This window comes from Gigantopelta aegis, chromosome 6 (assembly GCF_016097555.1).
Source record: "Gigantopelta aegis isolate Gae_Host chromosome 6, Gae_host_genome, whole genome shotgun sequence".
Taxonomy (NCBI): Eukaryota; Metazoa; Mollusca; class Gastropoda; order Neomphalida; family Peltospiridae; genus Gigantopelta; species Gigantopelta aegis.
This window is the reverse complement of record NC_054704.1, coordinates 45,066,094-45,090,184: the sequence shown is the minus strand read 5'-3', so window position 1 is coordinate 45,090,184 and position 24,091 is coordinate 45,066,094. Positions and strand designations below refer to the sequence as shown.

The 24,091-nt window shown below is 35.4% G+C and overlaps 1 protein-coding gene across 9 annotated transcripts in view; it reads right to left on the bottom strand.

The window, feature by feature from the left end:
- The window catches only part of LOC121373939 (von Willebrand factor A domain-containing protein 3B-like), a 104,510-nt gene that overhangs the window by 79,195 nt on the left and 1,224 nt on the right, over positions 1–24,091 (bottom strand). For all 9 annotated transcript variants that reach the window (XM_041500776.1, XM_041500774.1, XM_041500768.1 and 6 more), the window contains exons 2-8: positions 13,077–13,304; positions 10,435–10,526; positions 8,521–8,771; positions 4,836–4,995; positions 4,033–4,101; positions 3,378–3,484; positions 2,071–2,303 (exon numbers count right to left, since the gene is read on the bottom strand). In XM_041500776.1, the coding sequence (XP_041356710.1) occupies positions 2,071–2,303; positions 3,378–3,484; positions 4,033–4,101; positions 4,836–4,995; positions 8,521–8,771; positions 10,435–10,526; positions 13,077–13,304 (1,140 nt within the window). The remainder of the gene's footprint in view (positions 1–2,070; positions 2,304–3,377; positions 3,485–4,032; positions 4,102–4,835; positions 4,996–8,520; positions 8,772–10,434; positions 10,527–13,076; positions 13,305–24,091) is intronic.

Here is a 24,091-nt window from a genome sequence, read left to right as displayed (position 1 = left end):
TGTTCCATTCCAGTGAATACGCCATCTGGCGAGATGGTGGTTACGTAATACTTAACGTGTCATGTCAGGAATTAGTCTTAGAACTAGAGAAACAAATCTACCTGGTTTTTGTGGGATGATAAAATTGGTATGCATTGCAATGTTCTGTAATAATATACATCCCAGTAAGCCATCAATAAGTATATATTATTTTTCAATACAAAATAAACCATCATTGTCAAAGTGTATAAAAATTATTCACTTATAGCATTTCTGAAAACAGAGAAGATTTTTTAAACTTAAACTTAATATTCCTTTTTTGGGCCCCACCCCTCAGGCCTCATGGTATTCGGAATGAACGAATTCACAAATTCGTGTCTCCATGTGCCAAGGAAGGCTCCCATAAAATTTGGTTGGAATTGGTCAAGTAGTTTTGGAGCAGTAAAGAACTTGAGAATGGTGCGGTTAAAAAAACCTAAATCAGGCCTGGTGCTTATAAAACTTTTATAGTTATATAGACTCAAGACTATAATAGAGTCTGAGCCACTAATGTCTTCACAATGCCATACAAATTGTATGCATGTGACGTCATTAGAGATTGAATCTGGACTAAAAGTTTTATCAGCACGTACCCAGGGCACATATGTTGATAAATATTGGGTCTTCTCCAGATAAACTAAAATGACACTAAATGTATTTGAGGGTTCTTTTTTTTTTGCGGGGGTGGGGGGGGGGGGGGGGGGGGGGAGAGAAGCAAGCTAACTGCCCCATCTAACCCCAATTCTAGTTACAGACCTGAAAACAGAAACATCAAATTATCCTGCTGTGATCTCAAGTCATCTAATATAAAACATGCTAAATTATGCAGCAAACTGCTTCCTAAATGGCAATTGTTTAACACAGGTTTGACTATACATCATGTTAGTAATACGTAGTATCAATTATATTAAAAGAATATCAGTTACAACAAATGGTACAGGCCTTCGTATTTCATGGAAACGATCATTTCCAGTACTGTATCGGTACTCTGTCGGTAAAATCACAGAACTGAACTTTTGTTTCCGATGATTATTATTATACTGAGTACGACTATTCAGTGGAACCTAAAAACAGTTTCCGATCAGTTCCCACTATCACAATGAACGGAACCGAAAAGGTGTTTCACATGAAATTTGAATTCCTATAACATGATGATATAAATTATATTAAAAGACTATCAATCACAACAAATGATATAAATAGAGAATAACTACATGTAGTTAATGACGTAGAATATCGGCTTTATCCTGAGAAGGTAAGAATTGGAATTTCTCATTCGGCCTGAACAGGATAAAGCCGATATCCTATGTCATTAACTAGTTATTATCGTTATCCTGCAGACCATAAAAATTAAGGTGAAAAGCTATTATTTCTGTTATTTCAGTTACATTGTACGATGAACTAGAGGTCAAAATGAGCAATTAATGTGGCGATGCTTGTGATGTCACATGAGTGACATCAATAGAGAATAACTAGTTAATGACATTGGATATCTGCTTTATCCTGTGAAGGTAATGGGAATTTCTCATTCGGCCTGAACAGGATAATGCCGATATCCAATGTCAGTAACTAGTTATTATCTTTATCCTGCAGACCATAAAAATTAAGGGGAAAAGCTATTATTTCTGTTATTTCAGTTACATTGTACGATGACCTAGAGGTCAAATGAGTGATTTTGTAATGTAGCTATGCGTGTGACGTTAAGTCATAATATGCTAGTATATGTTTATGATTTTGCTTTAATCGGTCATCATAATTGGCCAATAGAAACAGTGGTGGCAGGATAAATTATATTAAAAGACTATCAACTACAACAAATTATCTAAATTATACTAAAAATCTATCAATCACAACAAATTATCTAAATTATACTAAAAAATCTATCAATCACAAGAAATTATATACTTATACTAAACAACTATCAGTTACAACAAATGATATAAATTGTATTAAAAGATAATCAACTGCAGCATATTGCATGCAATCTTATTCAGCTTCCTAATTAAGAAGCACTATTGGAAAACAACCACCAGAATAAACATCTCTACTAACCAAAGGACTTGGGTTCTGGAGCTTGTTCGATGAGCACCTGGATCTGACTGAGTGTGTTGCGAGCCTCCTCTAGTTCCTCAAATATCAGCACAATGTCCTCCCGGACCCCAACCCCTGAGGGGAGTCCCCCGTAAGTCTTCTTCTTGAGAACGATGTTCGCCTTGTTTGTCAGGGTGTCTACTGGCTGTGACTCATACGCATCCATCTCCATCACAACAGCATAGGCATGGAACCTGTAACGTAATCATTTTCACTGTTAAAAACAAAATGACAACTAGAAGAGGAAGGAAGGAAATGTTTTATTTAACGACGCACTCAACACGTTTTATTTATGGTTATATGGCATCAGACATATGGTTAAGGAGCGCACAGATATTGAGACAGGAAACCTGCAGTCGCCACTTCATGGGCTACTCTTTTCGATTAGCAGCAAGGGATCTTTTATATGAACCATCCCACAGACAGGATAGTACATACCACGGCCTTTGTTACACCAGCTGTGGAGCACTGGCTGGAACGAGAAATAGCCCAATACCAGAATAGGATAAACCTAAAAACTAATGTTTCTTTACAGACTGGTTTGTATGAGTTATTTCACCCATCAAGTCCTATAAAGTCCTACATGCAGTCCTCGAAAATTTGTGATGGTAATCAGAAGTGGTTTTCACAAGAAACATGTTGCAAGATTGCTCTGCAAATGAATTTTATGATTATCAGGTGTTTATTTTGTTATTATTTGTACTAAATTGCTGTCGGAAGATGTAGGTAAATAGAGGATATTTCATGTTTTTTTGTCAAATATGATTTATATCTTATCTCGCGAAGTTTGCAATCATATCTCATGAGTCGTGCTTGTGCGACAAGTGTGATATGATTGCAAACTTCATGAGATGATATATAAATCATATTTGACCAAAACAAATGAAATTTTCTGTTTATTACATAATTTTTGGCAATTTACCTTTATTTTGATGATAACACATTTTAGAGTGAAATTTTCACTCTAAAATGTGTTATTGTCACTCAGTGACTGATAGCACTTTTATTTCACTGATATTTTAAGATATTTCACTAAACGTTATATAATAATATATATTATTATTCTGAGGAAACAATATCAGAGGAGTTTTGTGTCAAAAGATTAACAAGTCCTTATTGGTAGTGAGAGGTGACACAGCTTATTGTAAATTGGGGGGAAAAAATGTGTGAATATAAATTTGTAGTCATTTGCACCCTACCTCAAAAATTATGAAATTTATACACACATTAATTTTTAGTTTTTTTTAGAACTGAATAGTTGTGCCTACCTTCCTCCAGTAACCTTGGTGAAGTCCCGTAAGAACTTGATGGTGTCCGAACTGTCACAGTTAAAGGAGACAATGTGTATTGGCAGCTTCAGCTCGGCAGAGACAATCTGTAGAAAGAAGGTAAGGAATGTGTATTAAAAAACACCCCAGCAAAAGGTACACTCTTTGTCTATTTGGTGCTAAACATATGGCAATTGTAACACAAGGAAACGAGAGAAGAAACCCACTGCCATGATAGCTATTATTATCATCAATAAACTGCATGAAGTGTTTTGTATGCACTTATCCACAGACAACATAGCATAAATCGTGAAACACATTAAAATGGGACCTTATGTAAACTGGAATTACCTCAAAACTGGATGGGTTTTTTAATCATCCTTTTTCACATATCAGTACTGAACATAAGCTGTCTCAACCAGATACCTATTAAGACCATACATTTTACTTGGTCCTATGGGTGTCCAGTCTAGATGAGTTTCACTATATATCATGGTCTTTAATATTGATGTCAGGGAGCAGTTGATAGAACAGTAAAAACAATCAATGGGTTGTCCACTATTGTGAGGTATGTAGCCTGTCACATCCCTGGTGAGTGCTCGACTACTATATGTGACTAGCGTAATATACCAGTATAATAATTATCAAGCAATACCTTTTCTTTCAGAAGTTCTCTTGAACTGTCAACGGATGTACCTTCTGTGAACAGATATATTGCCTCATTCTGTAAAAAGTCAGAATATAGCTAGATGAGACATTATAGACCTCATTCATCAATCCATCCCCTCTTTCACCCATCCACCCACTTGTTCATCTATCAATCCATACATCCATCCATACATTAATTAATCCATAAATCAATTTTTCACTGATCAAAACACATGAATCCATCTATTCAGACCTCCATCCATCCATCATTTCATCCACTCACCAAAATCCATGCATTCATTCATTCATTAGTCATCCTCCATCCATCCATCCATCCATCCATCCATCCAATACACATCCACCCACTCATCCATCCATCCATTCAATACTGTCCATCCATCCATCTAATATACATCCACCCACCCATCCAATACCGATCCATACATCTATCCAATAAAACTCACCCAAAACCCATTCCATCCATCCATCCACCAATCAATCCATCCATGGATGATCCAACCATCCATCCATCCATCCACTCAGTCATATATTTACATTTTTGCCATGTTGGAGACAGCTGCCAGCCTGTCTGGATTTCACGTCCATCCATCCATCCACTCAATACCAACCCATTCATCCATCCATCCAATAAAAAAACCCAAACTCACCCAAAACCCATTCCATCCAGCCACCCACCCATCGACCCACCCACCCATCCAATAAAAAACCCCAAACTCACCCAAAACTCATTCCATCCATCCATCCATGGATCGTCCATCCATCCATCCATCCACCCAGTCATATACTTACATTTTTGTCATTAAGTGCCCGTAGAACTGCCTCACAGGTTGCCGTGTTGGAAACGGCGGCGAGCCTGTCTAGATTCCACATCCACTGTATGGCATTCTCCACCGTGTCATGGGTTACAGGAACACACTGGGGGTTATACATATCCATGTCTTCAGATGCTCTGCAAAACAACAACCCTCTCATTATAAAACATTAAAGTCTGGACTCACGGCTTTAATAATGCAGGACTTTAGATCTCACTAATTTGGGGACTTTTGTCTTTTGTGAATGGTGGAAGGTCATTTTAGTTCTGTACTGTCATTAACAGCTGCTGTAGAGTTGTCAATATTCAGAAATGCATTTCCAGTTATTTTAATCTAATTAAGCTTAACATTTCAGTGGGTTTGAGGTAAAATATATTTTGGTCAGCATATCTGTACGTAATTTGGGTGTGATTATTTTAGGCATATGTATTTTGGGCACAATGTTTATCGCCTTGACTTTGATGCAATCTAAAGCCCTGTAATGTCCTGCCCCCACAAAAGGTCAAGCACAGAGGGTTCCATATGCAGGCCCTAATGGTAGCAGCCCACCAAACAGAATCTCCTCTGGGTCAAAGTTCGAGTTGCCATATATCTTTTGATATAGCATTCCTTACTGCCCTGTCTGCCATTGGTGAAAATATGTTGTCAGAAAGTTTTGTTTTCTCTGGCCATTGAATTAATGTAATTTTATTTTAACTAAAATCAGTTAACTGTCTACTAATGTGCATAAAACATGTGCTTTTACTAAAATTAGGATGACATTTTTTATGCCGAACTATGGTCATTATGGATACTCCCTGTTTTATCTAAAACAAGCTGCATTACACCCCAATTTTAAAAAACTAATTTGATGGTGAGATATTGTAGTATTTATATTTATGGGATATATATTGAATAAAAAGTTGTATGTGGGCAGCCATTGTCACATATGCTACTATGGACCTGGTGTTATGCAGCCTGAGAAATTATATTTTTTTATTGCTGAAAATAGACTAAAGTCGCTGAGATATTAGTAGTAGTTATAAGTTGAAATTGCCATAATATTTTGTACCTAATCTGATTCCAAAAACAAAACGACACAATAGACATCAAGACCCTGACTTGTTTTGTGTGTCACAGTCCACGTAACACACATTCAGTCTGTTGTCTTACTGAGGCGTAAGACTACACATCAATACATGTCGCACTGCAGGGCTTCTAGACCCTGACTTGTTTTGTGTGTCACAGTCCACGTAACACACATTCAGTCTGTTGTCTTACTGAGGCGTAAGACTACACATCAATACATGTCGCACTGCAGGGCTTCTAGACCCTGACTTGTTTTGTGTGTCACAGTCCACGTAACACACATTCAGTCTGTTGACTTACTGAGGCGTAAGACTACACATCAATACATGTCGCACTGCAGGGCTTCTAGACCCTGACTTGTTTTGTGTGTCACAGTCCACGTAACACACATTCAGTCTGTTGACTTACTGAGGCGTAAGACTACACATCAATACATGTCGCACTGCAGGGCTTCTAGACCCTGACTTGTTTTGTGTGTCACAGTCCACGTAACACACATTCAGTCTGTTGACTTACTGAGGCGTAAGACTACACATCAATACATGTCGCACTGCAGGGCTTCTAGACCCTGACTTGTTTTGTGTGTCACAGTCCACGTAACACACATTCAGTCTGTTGTCTTACTGAGGCGTAAGACTACACATCAATACATGTCGCACTGCAGGGCTTCTAGACCCTGACTTGTTTTTGTGTGTCACAGTCCACGTAACACACATTCAGTCTGTTGTCTTACTGAGGCGTAAGACTACACATCAATACATGTCGCACTGCAGGGCTTCTAGACCCTGACTTGTTTTGTGTGTCACAGTCCACGTAACACACATTCAGTCTGTTGACTTACTGAGGCGTAAGACTACACATCAATACATGTCGCACTGCAAATAATACAATGTAGTAGCAATCGGATATGTCACCTAAAGAAGGCGATAAAGTTTAAAAACACTAACATTGGGGGATGGGGGGTGGATGCAAGATATTCTTATTTACAAAATAGACTAATATTGACAAAAAAAATTCGCTAGCTGTTGGGCATGGCAATAGTAGTTATTTACTAGCCCAACAGTGAATATCACTAGCCACAGGAGTGGGGTTACCATAATCTAGAAGCACTGTACTGTTTGCAGTGACCAGTTAAGTTTTTTTTTAATTCTTGACCAGATTCATTTTAGTAATGTCAGAAAATATGAATTGGTACTTTTATATTAAGAGTTACTTAATACTATCATGTTTTTAATGAAAATGTTTAACTGGTTTACTTAATTTTATTACCAGAAATAGTGGTATTTAATGATGAACACATGTATTGGGATTCGAACTGAGGGTATAATTTGGAACCTTTCCGAATGAAGGAAGGAAGAAAATGTTTTATTTAATGACACACTTAACACATTTTGTTTATGGTTATATGTCAGATATATGGTAAACGACTACACAGATATTGAGAGAGGAAACCTGCTGTCATCACTTCATGGGCTACTCTTTTTGATTAGCAGCAAGGGATCTTTTATATGGACCACCCTATCAACAGGAAAGTACATACCATGGCCTTTGTTACACCAGTTGTGGAGCACTGTCTGGAACGAGAAACAGCCCAATGGGCCCACCGACAGGAATCGATCCTAGATTGATCCAGCATCAGGCAAGTGCTGTACCACTGAGCTATGTCCCGCCCCTTTTCCAAATGAATGCGTAACATTCTTGATGAAACATTACAAAATGTACAAATGTATGTTCACTTTGCAAATGTTATCAATCGTCTCCTGTCTTTTCTGGGAAGGGAGAAGTCACTTCTCCTACTCATTAAATTAAAGGCTTTATTTCCAAAATGCAAATTTCCAAATTTTGGAGTTAACAGTGATGGTACACTAATGCTAGTATATAACTCAACAATTCAACAATGGCATTTTCATCAAAATACAATCTATGCCGACTGAAAAGGATGCTAAAATTTGTATGTTATAAATGGATTATATTACATACCTATTCAATCTTACTATAGTGATAAAGACGTTTTGAAACCATGTGATAAATTTATTTTGTATTGTACATACTACATATGTGCAATCTGGCCTGGAACTTTTAAATGGGGAATTCCCTTTTTATTTTTACTGCAGTTAGCGCTTTTTATTTACCGATGTCATATATGATTTACAAATGACGTAACATCATATTTGAAACATTACACAAGGCTACCGCAGAGCATGATTCTGAATGTTAAACAAATCCATGAAAGGAGTTTTGATCATAGATTTAACAAAGTGTTGTTATGACGTTAAATTAAAAAATGTTTTTGTAAAACATAAAAGAAGGTATGTACTAAATACAGAACTTCACATATGTTGTTTTCGATTCCTATTTATTGCACTTATTTATTTTGTGAAAGAACATACCACTCGACCATTATGCGGTATATATTCTTGCGCAAAATAAACTCGTGCAATAATTAGGAAGCGAAAACACTGTATGTGAAGTTCTGTATATATATCATGTTTTGGAAATGAATTCTTCAATTATAGGTTAGGGTCTGTATGTGTGACCTCTATAGAAAGGGATAATACCACACGACAGTAAATCAACTAAACAGCATGACTTACCGTATAATGTTAAACTTGGCAAGCTGCATCACTTGTTCTCGTAACACTCTTTCCAGAGCTACCCTGTACTGATCAAATTGCTGAGGAGACATATTTTTAATGTCCATTATAATAGTCACTGACTTCTCTTCTATTACACCGAATATCCGCCGACTTTCGGTGGTCAGCCACTCGAGACGACGTCGGAACAAATTAATGGCCTGAGTAAGTCTTTTTTTGATTTGGTGCAGTTTTTCTTTACTGCCAGTTATCTGTGAAGGAAAGGAAACACTCATGTGTGATGTATTTCTAGATTAAAGACTATTACATGTACTAGTTTAGCGTTTCAGATTTAACACAGGTAAAAAAATTATTTAAAAAAATTGGCAGGTATTAAAAGTGTTTTAACCATTTTAATTAACATACTAAGACTTTTTAAAAGATTTGACAAAATCATGATTTATTTTCTTAAATCTGAATATTATTGATCCTGGTACAAGCTGTAAAATATTTACAGATCATTAGATATTACTGATGAGAGAAACAATGCGGACTCAGTCTGTGGACTATATTTGCACTAACCAATTGACTCAGTCTGTTTATTACATTTGTTGCAGGTGAGATTCAGTACCAGTACTAATAGTCTCATACTCAGTCCAGTATTGTTCTAGTTGTAGGTTATTTTACAACAAACTACAACTGTGAACAATGCAATATGCATTTTTTTTGTCCATTCAGGTCAGGGATTCAAACCAACAACTACAATAACTTGTACACTGTAAACATATATTACATAGTGATTAGACTGTCGTCTGTTTACGACCATGGTCATCGATCCCTGGGTCATTTTGTTATTGTTATATTGAATTTGCCATTGCAGCAAATTTATCATGAATTATCTCACATAATGATGTAAGGGAAAATGTTGCTTCATGGTTATTATAATATTGATCATTATAACAAAAAACTGAATAGCATGCAACTAATTAATGCCTTTGCAATTATTATCAAAAACAACAATAAAACTCATTAATTGATCGCAGCTTTAACTCTCGCTTCCTATCACTCCCTTGAGACTAGTTCAAGGAAAGTAATTTTTATGTCAGCCCAGCTAATGTTCAGGGACTGCAGATTGTTTGGTGCAATTAAGTTTCTAATAACAATATAAAAGTAATTTTTAGCAAAATGTAGCATGTGAATTTGAATATGGTACCAATATGGTAATATCTCGATTGGCTCCCCATAATCTAAGTTAGGCTAACAATTAATCACTCCCTTCATTTGTAATTTTGTCGAGATCTGCAAATAATACATGTTCCTGTAATGAAAAGTTTTAAAAAGCATTATTAAATTTATTAACCCTTTCAGGATGCAGTGTGCTGTTCACACTTAAATTTACAGATGTTTTTTTGTGTTCATATTCTGATGAAGAAATAACAAATAACAGACAATCTGTATAATTATATTTCAATCATATTTACTAATAATAACACTAAAAGTTCATATTTTATTTTGAACTTGCTACAGATTATTTTATTTGTTCATATTCTAATGAAGAAAAACAAATAACAGACAAATCCTTATAATTATATTTCAACCATATTTACTAATAATAACACTAAAAGTCCATATTTTAATTTGAACGTTTTTTTTGGATGTGTGTTCATAAACAATAATGCTCAGTAGAAGAAAATACCAATATAAAGTGACATCATAAGATATAACATTCTCAGATGACGTAATTTTCACATTCTTCAAGAAATGAGCAGTTGGACCAATGGGATGACGTTAATTTGTAATGAATTTAACAGAAATTTAATTATTTATTATTGTGAAGTAATATCACTTTAATGGTTGAGTCAGTGGTAAGGTTACAAAATTGAAAATTGGATAAAATGATAATAACAGTAATAGGCAAACAAATCCCAGACTTACATTGAATGTCTTGCCGTCAGGCCGGAGCACCTTTGAAAACAGACCACCTCCATATCGAGAACTGATTGGTGACTTTAACTGGCGATCAAAATCTAGTGACAGAAACGGTCAATTTGTACATACATGTATGAGTTATAGTGAAACAGTATAACCAAATCAAAAATGTTTTGACAAACAAGGTATTCAGACAGGGCTTCCAGACAATATTTAAGAATACAAATATTATATGCAGAGGACCAATGTATGCTCATTGCAATACATGCCCATTTAGCCTAATATTAGAAAACGTTTTTCTATTAAGATATAAAAAAAACCCTGCATAATTCTCTGATGTTGTACAGTGAAACCTGTCAAAAACAGACCCTCTGTAAACCAGAATTCCCTAAAATCTGGATATTTTTCATGGTCCCTTTTTAAATATCTGTGCAGGAGAAAAACCTCTCTAAACTGGATACCTCTTAAAACTGGACTTTTTATTGGTCCCGAGGGTGTATGGTTAAGAGGAGTTTCACTGTATATGTGGTAGTTTAACATTTCTGTCAGTCTCCTAATCTATCAACAAAATTTAATTTTATACATACAGTAATAGACATTATTATTTTTAAAAACACTTTTATTGCCTCTATTTGTTTTATCAAAACAAAACTGTCAACAACAACCAAGAAACACAGATTTGTTGTTTTCATAATCTGAAGTAAGGGCCATTCATAATTAATGAGATTTTCACAAGCATACAAATAGGTGTACTTTTTTGTTGTTGCTACCCCATCATTTAAAAAGCAGAATTTACATTAAAAATTATGATTTGTAATTAATTTATAAATCAACATTCTTTAGTTTGTTTTAGAAGTGTACTCTTGAATTAACTCCATCCCCTCTAACATATAGTTTGTATACTGGTGAAAAATGATAACTACAAATAACCCCTTACTAGTAATAATGTTTTGCTCAACCACTCCACTGTTAATTTGGCAGGGTTTCAGATTGCATCAAACCTGAAGTGGTAAAGAGTGTACCCAAAATAAGCCAACCCAAAATAAGTACAAACATGCCGACCTCAAAACCAATGGAATGTTAAGCTGTAACTAGATTTAAATAACTTGAATTGGATTGGATTGGATAACATAGTAACGTGCCTACAGCCAATTAAGCTTCAAGCACGTCTCTCCCGGGCACAATCTCTGACTTCGCCAGTGACTGGGTCCGAGACAGAAGGGGGGGGGGGGGGGGGGGGGGGGGTAGAGTTGAAAATGGGCAAAATTTTGAAAATAGCAATTAGTAAATGAGTTAATAGAATTTTTAAAAAGAGATTTAAGCCCTGACAGCACTGGATTCAGGGATGTTGACGGGTGGGTGGGTGGGTGGGTGGGATCTCAGATTTTACCCTGCCCATTGCCAAATTAGCCAACTGCTAACTTTACAACAAAGTGCATACAACATTAATTAGTCTTTGGTTCATAAAATGTTCTTTAAATTAACCACTTTTGAATAATTTTCAAGGAAATACTCTACACATCTGAAATTTGGCTAAAAACTAAATTTATTCCAATGTGAGCTCTCGGGTCTTAACCTTCACAATGAAATTTTTGTTTGTTTTGCTTCCACTTATTTTAAAGTGCATTAATAACACTTAATATACAACGTACATTTAAGTAATTGCATGCAGCCACCCTTGAAAAAAATACTGTATCCACACATGGTAGGCCCATAATATAATGGGGGTTCCTAAAGTGCACCAGGACATTCCCACATATTACAGATGGAAATACAAACCAGTTTACTATTGTCATTATAAAGCTCATTACTTAGAGCAATGTTGCCTAGTAATTGGAAAAAGCTGCTAATGTATATACATGCCGGTGTAAAATAATAGAATATTGTTTCTAATGTTAAAGTATAATTCACATTGTTACCTATGACCTGACCTGATACAATGAAGCCACTAAAGAAAGAAGAAAACACAAGATGGTGGTGATTTCGTCTAAAATTGTAAATGGAAGAATAATAAACACGATTCGAACAAATAATAATGTAAACGCATATTTATTAATTTGCTTTGGTCATGTATCTGCTGTTGTCCTACCTTTAATTACCGTTAGATTTCTTCAAACGTTTGTCCAGACACAAATCGTTAACAAACCATTACATCGACACAGACTCTAATGTAGCCATGTCACCTATTGGTGACTTCACTGAGATCTCCTAGGACAAAAAACATGTAATTTTTGCTATCTACCATTTTGATTTTCATGGAATATTCTTCAAGAGGGGTGGAACCTCTGAAGTATATGATGTAATTAATATGACATCAGGATGATTGCCAATACCATAATACATGTCATGAATTGCACATCCTTCAACCTCTCTTGGAGAGTATTCCATTAAAAAAAAGCAAAATGGCAGCCTACATGCTTTTATGTCCTAGAAGATTTCAGCAAAGTTGATAGAGATGACATGATTACCATCTAGTACATGGAATCTGTCATTGCAATGATGGGGTTTTTCACGATTTCTGCCAGGACAAAATGTAAAAATCTAAAGATAATTAAAGGCAGGAAAGTACTTTATCGTAGTTAGTTCTTAACAATGTGGTTCAGACTTTAGTTAAAGATGAGTACACACTATACAATAACATATATTACCATCACTGAGCTTGAATCCTATTTGGGGCAACAAGTGAACCAAAGTCAGCCTGTTTTTCTTCAGTCCGTAATTGTGGAGCCATTTCTTGGAGCCTATTAGTGGGCAAACGTCAAGCTCCCAGGTTTCTGGTGGTGTCTTTGACATGTTAATCGCGGGGTCAGATTCTCGTCTTTGTGGCGTGCAGACTTTCCACACTCCACTGCCATGGCTGATGTCAAACTTAGCATCTGAAATAAACAAGAATTCCATGGAATTAAATGTCTATCATATATATATGTACCATATGTTGTGGTGGACTGTAAAGGACATCCACAGGTGCAACTGTGAACCAAGTTTGATTGACTTAGGACTTATAGTTGTGTTAAACTGATTCCTATACACACCCGTTGGTGAGAACATCATTCCTTATTTTTGATAGCACATATTTGTTTACACATGTACTGTGTGTTAACAATTTCAAGACATACGACTGGCTGCAAGATAAATGGTATCTAACAGCCACTCATATATTATTCTTTGTCTAAATGCAAAACTTTAATGTTAAACTTTAACACAATTAAAAAAGTAATACCTACATGTATATCTCGCCTTTTCACCTCAAAACGTGAGACAAAAAAGACATTCAAAGTCAATAAATAAATAAATAACAATTATTATTATATAAGATTGCATGCAAAACATTTACACACATTTATAGCATTCACTAATAACACACTCTAACCCATGTAACCATAACATGTATACAGTTATTTCTAGCCAATAGCTAACCCGAGTACTCTGCCATTCAAGAGGTAGAAGATCGAGTTTGATTGAATTCTGATGTCCACTCCATCTTTTCTCTTTTAATTAAATCATAGCTAGATAGCCTTTCATTTTGACCAATTGATCAAAATACTAGAGACATAAATCTCCTAGCATCTTGATTCATGTATGCACACTTGATTAAGTTTGCAGCCTAAAGGTCACCTGTCGAATAATGTCAGATTCTGCAATAGGAGAAAAGCTAATTTTAACTTGATCTTCATGCATATATCCAATTAAGACCCAAGCATGCTGCCTTGGACATATACATCACACCAGCTATCTGTATTGTCTGTCTATAATGTTCAATATGGAAATGGTTAAAGGGACATTCCTGAGTTTGCTGCACTGTAAGATGTTTTCGACTACGGTAATAAAATATTTCTATGATTAAACTTACATATTAAATATATTTTCTTGTTTAGAATATCAGTGTCTATATATTCAATGTGTTTCTGGTCATTTTAATATTTGTAAGAAACCCAAACTGGATTTTGTCTTCAAATAATTTTGTATGTACGGAAAAAAATATTTAAAGAAATAAAATGAAATTTAACCTAATACAAATATTAGAACAATCAGAAACATGTTTAGTATACAGCCACTAATATTGTATGCAGAAAATATATATTTGATATGTAATTATAATTGTTAAAACGTCTCTGTTAGTCGATAAAATCTTAAAAATTGCAGCAAACTCAGGAATGCCCCTTTAATGAGGAAGAAGTTGGTATAACACACTTAAAAGGTAATGATGGGAGCTCAGTACAGGGTTTCTGCCAGAGGGTACGGAGGGTAAAATGATCTTGGAAATTAATAGATATATGTGCATAATATTTAGACAGATAGCAGGAGAATTGCTGTTTATAATTTGTCAAAGCGCATTAATGTCAGTGTCTATATTCAAAGCATTTAAAACCCACAACCACCTATGGGTGATTATGGTCTGTTTTGTTTGTATTACGTACATGTACCTTCAAATTATTTTCTAACAGAAAGCCTGCAGTACCTACAAGAACTGAGTCCATGGCTTAACCATCATGGCAAGTTTTAATCAAATTACCCACAACTTTTTACTTCCATCAGTGGTAAAGAATTAGGTACGGTACTGTACAGCAGTCATAACAGCACAGGACCAGCCGCCATGTTCAAAGTAAATACTCGGTGTTAGTTTGTCAGATTAATTATTCATCTGTGACTGATTCAAGTCTACAGAATGGCATATGGTGGAATAAGCTCAGCTTAACCAAATGCTCTTATTCAACCTCAGTACGTGAGGCAATAACTGTGCTAGCGTATTACATACATATATGCATTTCTGAATATAACAATACAACAGAGCATGCTGAAAACCAGTTTCTTCACATGTAGTGCGAACTCAGACTTTCAAAAATAGTGGAAGAAGAAGGAAATGTTTTATTTAACGACACACTTAACACATTTTATTTACGGTTATATGGTGTCAGACATATGGTTAAGGACCACACATATATTGAGAGAGGAAACCCGCTGTTGCCACTTCATGGGTTACTCTTTTTGATTAGCAGCAAGGGATCTTTTATATGCACCATCCCATAGAATGGATAGCACATACCATGGCCTTTGATGTACCAGTCTGGCTGGAAGGAGAAATAGCACAATGGGCCCACTGACAGGGATCGATCCCAAACTGACCGTGCATCAAGCGAGCGCTTTACCACTGGGCTTCTCCTCGCCCCTAAAAATAGTGGAAGACTTGGTGCCAGTGACAAGATGACATAATATAAAAATATATATTTGTTTAAACATGACTACATAAGAGAAAGTAACTTTTATGTTACAGCTAGATGACATACATGTAATATAAAAATATATATTTGTTTATACATGACTACATCAGAGAAAGTTAACTTTCATGTTACAGCTATCTGTAAAATGGTAGTACATGTGCATGTAGATAATCATGAAGTAAAAATAAAATGTAATTTCATAATGGAGCGAATTTATTTAACAATAATAACCTATGTACTGCACAGACAAATGGATAAATTAATATATGGATAGACACACATCGAAGATAAAATAACTCAGGCACAGTAGTAAGTCGAGAATGGTCGTTCAGGTTACCAGGGGATTAATACATGTCAAGAAATTACAGAACAGGGCCCAATTTCACAAAACATTGTAAGTTTACGTCTGCGACTAGCAGTTATACAAGGCATATGTTTACATGTGTTTGTCATCTATTTTTTGCAGAAAATGACATTACAGGAGAATCTCTGAGATGGAGCATTTTAATGACAAAAGAAAATGAAATGTGTGTACTTAAAACTATATTTGTTGTACTATAATAGTAATAAAAATTGTGGTTTAGTCGTAGATTTACGTTTACGTGCAAAACTAGGCTTACGATGTTTTGTGAAATTGGGCCCAGTACTGTACTTCATTCTTTTTTTTCTCTTTTTTTTCAAAATCTGAACATACATTTTTTTTTTTTTTTTTTCTGTACTTCATTCTTCGCAGAATCTTACTGAACTAAAACTACACCACCTAAATTGTTGATCCACTGAGTGTTATTTAGATACACTTACAGTATCAGTACAGTGAGAACAGTGACATGAATAAATAACAAAGGATCAGTATGTCTGTGAAGGGATATTAATGGAAATATAAATGTGTCGTTACCAGGTCCCGTATTTTGTCGTGACTTGAGTTACCCGACACATTGTATATTTCAGTGTCTGATAACCCCAATTAAAACAAATGAGAATTTATTCAAGTAACAGCTAACAAAAATCTCTTTATGGTTTTGAGTAATTGTCTTTTTTTTTCTATTCTATAAGGTTTTAAAAGCATTTGGAAGATTATTTCTGTACATTTTGTGTGTACAGCTATCCGAGGTGTTCATCTGTCAAGGTCAGTTGTTAGTGGTTACTGAGAGAGCTGTTGGTATAGTGGCTCTAGTTACACCACCCAACCCCAATGAGGTGTGAACGTACTCGGGATTAGAGTATGCATAGGGATGTGAACTCACTATCTACCGGTCTTAAAGTTTAAGCTATAATGGCCTAAACAATAAGCCAATTTTTAATTAAACATTTGGTAATTTTTACATATAGTCTTAGAGAGAAAACCTGCTATATTTTTCTATTAGTAGCCAGCGAGATCTTTTATATTCACTTTCCTACAGACACGAAAGCACATACATTGGCCTTTGATATACCACAGGGCTAAAAATAGGAAGTAAAATATGGTCTGCTGTTTGTTTTTAAACAACATGTCAAAAGAAATATGTTCTGGAAATAAGACAGCACAGCACAGGATGAGGGAATTGTTTAGGATAGTGTGTGGAAAATTAGATGTATTTTAGAGCATAATTGACAGGGCTAGCTCTGACACTTGCCAAATTCACTAGATCATTTGGCGAAATTTTCTGCTGACCCAGAGCTAGTCCTGATTGAATTAAAATATATTAGAATCCCGAGCCAAATAGCAGATGAAATAATTATACCTTTTCATCTCTATATTGAAAAATGACATGCAACTTTTTTTGGTGATTTTTTAATTTCTATTTCAAGCCCTAGGACACTGGTTATGAGATTGGTAAATCTAATAGGTCCGGCAAAGTTTCCTCCTATGACCCTAGCACCTCAGGTAAGCACTCTACTGACTGAGCTAAATCACGCCCCTTCAATTTCCATACACTACATTGGTTATAACACTACCTACAACCATACAAAACTGAATGCTTTATAGCTAGGCAAATTGTTTTGTTACCTAATTTGACATACATATACCATATATCACAAAAAAAACAAAAATGTTTTGTGAGTGTAGACGTGAATGTGCCATAGCTTTGACCAAAAAGGTGTGTTAATGTTGTTTATCATAAATACCTATTGTACAGTCAACACACAGAAACTGAATGTGAATGCTAGCATATCACTGATCCACAATGTATATACTATATATGAGGCCGATTATTTGATACACAATAACTGGTAGCTAGGCAAAGAGTGACAGTGCATACAGTAATCAAACAAACACAGCACCAGCCATTGATTTTTTTTTCTCCCTCATAATCACAACCACTACAAAGTTTGGTATTTTTCAATGCAGGTATTGATATTCAGTTCTCAACTGTTTGGTTGCCAAGAGGTAAATTGATTGCTGGCAACTGTTCTTAGGCAAAACAGTATTATGTCGGAATAGCTAAGGAATCATGTAGCTTTTTGTTAGGAAGTACAATGCCATTACGGATATAGGATTTCTTTTCCTGCTTCTGAACTTCGTGTTGTTTTAAAATGAAAAGTCTCAAATAAAATTACTTAACTGAAACACAGACCTCGAAAACAAAATATATAAAAGACTGATTATGAAAAAAAAGAAATTTTAAAAAAGTAGAACGATCGTTAGATACGAAAAAAAAAATACTGGATGAATAGTCAAACCTGTCATAGCAGCCACCGGTAATCAGTGGTCACCTGTCTTAAGCAGGCACTTTTTTCCTTTCCAAGTGATTTTTTAATGTAAATGAACTTGTAATAAGTGGTCACCTGTCTAACGTGGCCAACAGCCACCTAAATCGCATCCCAAATTGCTAAAATACCTGTATTAAGCAGCCACAGTAAATGTTTACTATTATATAAAAGGGTTATTTTAACAACAGCAACAAGGTGCTGTAAATAACGGATCTACACACCTTCAGGAATACTAGTACCCATTCAATCCCGATATCTCTACTGTTTATCAATTAACACAGTATGACCCTGGAATGCATCTTGTTGCCTCTGGGTAGGCTAAGCTTGACATTTGTAGATTCACTAATATGACAATACACTGCATGAAGTAGAAATTAAAAAATTAAATGAAAAAAGAAAACAAACTTATTGAGAACACTTAAATTAATACATTCCAATTATCTCCATTTCTGAAGAAGGCAACATGTCAAAAATTGACTGTGGAGCACACAACCATTAATTAGTGGTACAGATGGCAAAGAAACTCAAACAAAAACAAATGTTTTAAAGACTGTATATGTGGCAACCTGTAATCAGCAGTCACTTGTCTTAATCGGTCGTTTTTTTCTACTTCCTTGTGTGACCACTTAAGACAAGTTTGACTATATATTGATGGATTAAATGGGTGGAATGACACACAGACAGGGTGCATAGATGGAATGTTGAAATGATGGATGGATGGATGGATTTATGGGTGGATGGATGGATGGATGGATGGATGGATGGATGGATGGATGGATGGATGGATGGATGGATGGATGGATGAATAGGTGAGTGGGTGGATGGATGGATAGATAGATGGATGAATGGATGGGTGGGAGGGAGGGAGGGTTAGTGGGTGGATGGACAGAATGGTGACTGGACTGGAAGAAAACAATGTATGTATGTATGTATGTGTGTGTGTGTGTGTGTGTGTGTGTGTGTGTGTGTGCTTGTGTGTGTGTGTGTGGTGTGTGTGTGTGTGGGTGGGTGGGTGGATGGATGGATGGATGGATGGATGGATGGATGGATGGATGGATGGATGGATGGATGGATGGATGGATGGATGGATGGATGGATGGATGGACGGACGGATGGGTAGATTGATGACTGGATAAAGCAATGGATGGATGGATCAAAGGCTGGATTGAATTTGATGGATGGATCTATGATAGATTGACTGGAACAATGGATGATTGGTTGGATAAATGGATGATTGTTTGAATCAATTGGTGTATGGATGGAGTAGATGGATGGAGTAGATGGAGTGGATAGATGGAATGGATGGATGGTATGATAATTAATATAAATGTGGATGAATGGATAGATCAATTAATGGATGGGATGGTTAGATGGATGGACGAATGGACATCTTGTATTTCATGTTATTAAGCTTTCACTAAATTACATATATTATTGTATATATAAATCCTGAAATAACACATTTTGCAAAATCTCTAGCTATAAGGCCAAAAAGCATTTTAATTCTTTTTGAAAAATAATTTTGTATTAAAAATCCATTTAAAACAGATAAGTTATGGTATAAATTTATAATTATAGGTAGTCCCAAACCAAATAACTTCCAGTTGGGTCAAACTTCAAGGTGCACCCAATTTTTGATCGAGAAGTGAACACCACAAATGCTGTGATAAATGTGAGTGTGTTGGTTGTAAAAAAAAAAAGGTTTCATCTGGGCAAAAAATGTATGCAATTTTATTTCATCTAGTGCCAATGTGTCAAGTAGCCTTGTGCTTGAAACATGTGTGGGGTACCTGTAAAAAAAATACTCAAATTTTGTGCAGAACTAGGGTAGTCATAGAGGCTACCCGTTATCTCAGAAATGAGCAGCTTGACCCAGGGTTCGAACTTAATGGTTGCCCGATTGCCCCTGGCGACTAAAAACAACGAGTGACTGAAAACCCACAGTAAGGCGACCAATTTAAAAAAAAAATATTAAAATCAATAATTAATAAATAAATAAAAGTACAGCTATGTAGCCTACTTTGCACCATGAAAAAGTGTAGGTCTGCTTTTACATATAAACATAAGAATAGGTGTAAGGTAAGTTAAGTGGCATGTAAAATTGGGCACAAATTCATGTCGACAAGATTCAGCCCTGGTTATGAGTACACGTCATAGATCGTATCCACTGAACATTATATTTTAGGATTTTTAAAAATTATTATTATTTCATTGAGATGGGGTGGGGGGAGGAAGGGGTTGTGTCGGTTATACCAGTGCTCAACGTTTGGTGAACACAAGCATCTTTGTTTGTTGGAAATACCACAAATGTATTGACAGTGACAGTGGGGAGTCACAGTGGCATGTCGGTTATTTATTTAAAGAGTGGGTTGGTTGAATGCAGAAAATACTAAAAATAAATGTTTTCTCTTATCATCTGTTGCAATATTGTTGTTTTTTTAGAAAATATTATTCGGGCAAGTGAAAATAGACCCGGGCAAGTGAAAGTGCTGTCACCACTGTTGACCCCCAATTGACCCCCAGCGCAGACACTGTTGACCCCCAATTTTTTTCTGATTAACTTTAAGGGTGAGGGGTGGTGGAGTACGGACAATTGCTCACTGGACAATTGCTCACCAATAAAGTGAGAAATAGGACAATTGCTCACCACAATTGCTGATTTTTTTATCAATAAAATTTTATTTTAGGTTATGGTATGTGTGTGTAAATGGTTGGGTGGGAGTGGGAATCTTGATATTATCAGTGGGTATGGTAACCTCAGTTTATTAAACACCTTTAAATAAAATAACAAAATTAATTCTAAATCAGCTATATTTTAAACGAGTTCAGCACATCAGTTCAGCATAGAAATGTCAATTAAACACCTTTAAATAAAATAACAAAATTAATTCTAAATCAGCTATATTTTAAACGAGTTCAGCACATCAGTTCAGCATAGAAATGTCAATTAAACACCTTTAAATAAAATAACAAAATTAATTCTAAATCAGCTATATTTTAAACGAGTTCTGCACATCAGTTCAGCATAGAAATGTCAATTAAACACCTTTAAATAAAATAACAAAATTAATTCTAAATCATCTATATTTTAAACAAGTTCAGCACCTAAAGGTGAGCAATTGTCCTATTTCTCACTTTATTGGTGAGCAATTGTCCAGTGAGCAATTGTCCGGTGAGCAATTGTCCAGTGAGGTACTGTCCGGTGAGCAATTGCCCTACATTCGGGGTGGTAGTATTTATATCTGTGGCGTTTATGTTGATTGATATGCTGCAGGTGCGAGTTTTAGCAACATATGTTACTATTGTCATCTATGGAATTTAATTTGGTAGTATACACCTTATATAAATGAATATTTAGCACTTCTTAAAAAGGTAATTCAGTTACACTGAATTCAAATCATTTGCTATTTATACACCAAGAGCCAGGATGTTATATTATAGGACACATATTTTAAATTATTTTTAGTGAACAACAAAATTAGTCATGTATTATCTCTAAAATTATTATTGCCACACTATGTTGACATTTGTTGAAATTAACTAAACCTGTAGACTTTATTATTCCAGTTTATATCCAAAATATATATTTTATTGTACGGTAGTCATTGTAGGAAATCTATGGATGAATAATTTCTGTTTGCAAGTTTTGTGTAGACCTTGGTTCATCAAAATAATATATACTTTTAAAGTGCATTTAAAAAAGAATTAAAATACCAAAATCACTGAATAACATTAAATTTGTTAAGAGTGGCCTTGGCCTGTTAATTTGAATTTTGGGTTGCCATAAAATATATAATTCTCAGCTTCCATTAGGTCACATAAAAAGAAAAGTTTATGATTTTTTTTTACCATGTATTTTGGAACTGTGACACATTGCAGTGACCAGCGTGACTCTTCAATAACTAAATAGCATTTTTCTCTCAAATATAGGGTGTTTATTTTTTTTTAGAAATTTGTGTAAACCAGGCAATCTGGGTGGTGTTGCAAACATATATATATATATATATATATATATATATATATATATATATATATATATATATATAGCATCATGCATGAGATTGCCATGTTCAAAAGAACAACTTATAAAAATAAATATTTATATACTTGTGTCTTATTTTGGTGGGCATTGTACTGATCTTGGTGACATTAAATTTAAAAAAAGAAGTTTTTTTGTTTAACGACACCACTAGAGCACACTGATTTTTTATTAATCATTGGCTATTGAATGTCAAACATATCGTCATTTTGACAGTCATACAGAGGAAAGCTGCTACAATTTTCCATTTGTAACTAGTTTTTTTTTATCCACTATCTGACAGACAGGATAGCACATACCATGGCCTTTGATATACCAGTTGCGGTGCACTGGCTGGAACGAAAAATAACCCAAACCGACTGTGCATCAAGTGAGCGTTTTACCACTGGGCTACATTAAATAATGCATTAATCAAGTCCAGGCATTCAATAATTCAGATTTAATTATTTAAGTTACCCTAACTTGAGACTTTCTTAAATTATTCTTGTTTATAAACTTAAAAAATATACATACGTAGGACTACATTGTATGTGAGGCCCCCATCCACCACTTTTTGGCACCTTCCTACGCCACTGTACAGGGTTTAAGCTGTTGTTCGCCAAACCACCAAATGTGATTTAAAATTGAATTTGGCAAATATACACGTCATTACCAATATGCTAGCCCGAGTACTCTGACTGTAAGAGAGCTAGATAGACATTTGGACATAAATATGCTCTCATTACAGTCAGAGACCAAGTTATGTATTTTTTTGGCAATTGCCGTCAACCAAAAAGTTGTCAAAGATTTCCACTCTAATACCACAACAATCCTATGTTTGACACCAAATACATTTACATCGACCATTTTCAAGTTACTTGATTAAAACAAATTCAGATATTAATCACTAATACACACACTACAGAAAGAAACCCGACAGCACCCACATTCAGCTAAGCTTCGGCAAACTCCGGACAGCAGAATTCTAAGTTCGCCGACCTATATCATGACATTGCGTAACATGATTGCCCACTCAGCCATTCCGTCTTCCAGGGGCCATCTCAAAACGACAAGTGCCCGACAATCACCAAAAAAAGTTTGTTTTGTGTAATGACACCACTAGAACACATTGATTCATTAATCATCGGCTATTGGATGTCAAATATTTGGTAATTTTATCACAGTGTTAGAGAGGAAACCCACTACATTTTATCATTAGTAGCAAGTGATCTTTATAGGCCTATGCACCATCCCAGACAGGATAGCACATACCATGGCCTTTGATACTTTGATATACCAGTCGTGGTGCACTGGGTGAAGTGAGAAATAGCGCAATGAACCGACGGAGATCGATCCCAGACTGACGACGCATCAAGTGAGCCCTTTACCACTGGGCTGTGGACAATCACCAAAGCAACAGAGAGTGGTATACACACACACAGAGAAACAATATTACATTCACGTGTACCACTCTGGCATATCAAAGGCTGTGGTATGTGCTATTCTGTCTGTGGGATAGTGCATAGGCCTATAAAGTTCACTTGCTACTAATGATAAAATGTAGTGGGTGCACACAATCTTCATATTGAACTTGGAAGATTCTGTAAACCTAAAAAACTAATTGAACAGAGGACTTGTTTTGTTTGTAATTCTCAAGCTGTGGAAGATGAAAAACATTTTATTTTAGACTGCCCTATTTATTATTGAAAGGCAACAACTATTTGATAGGTTAAAC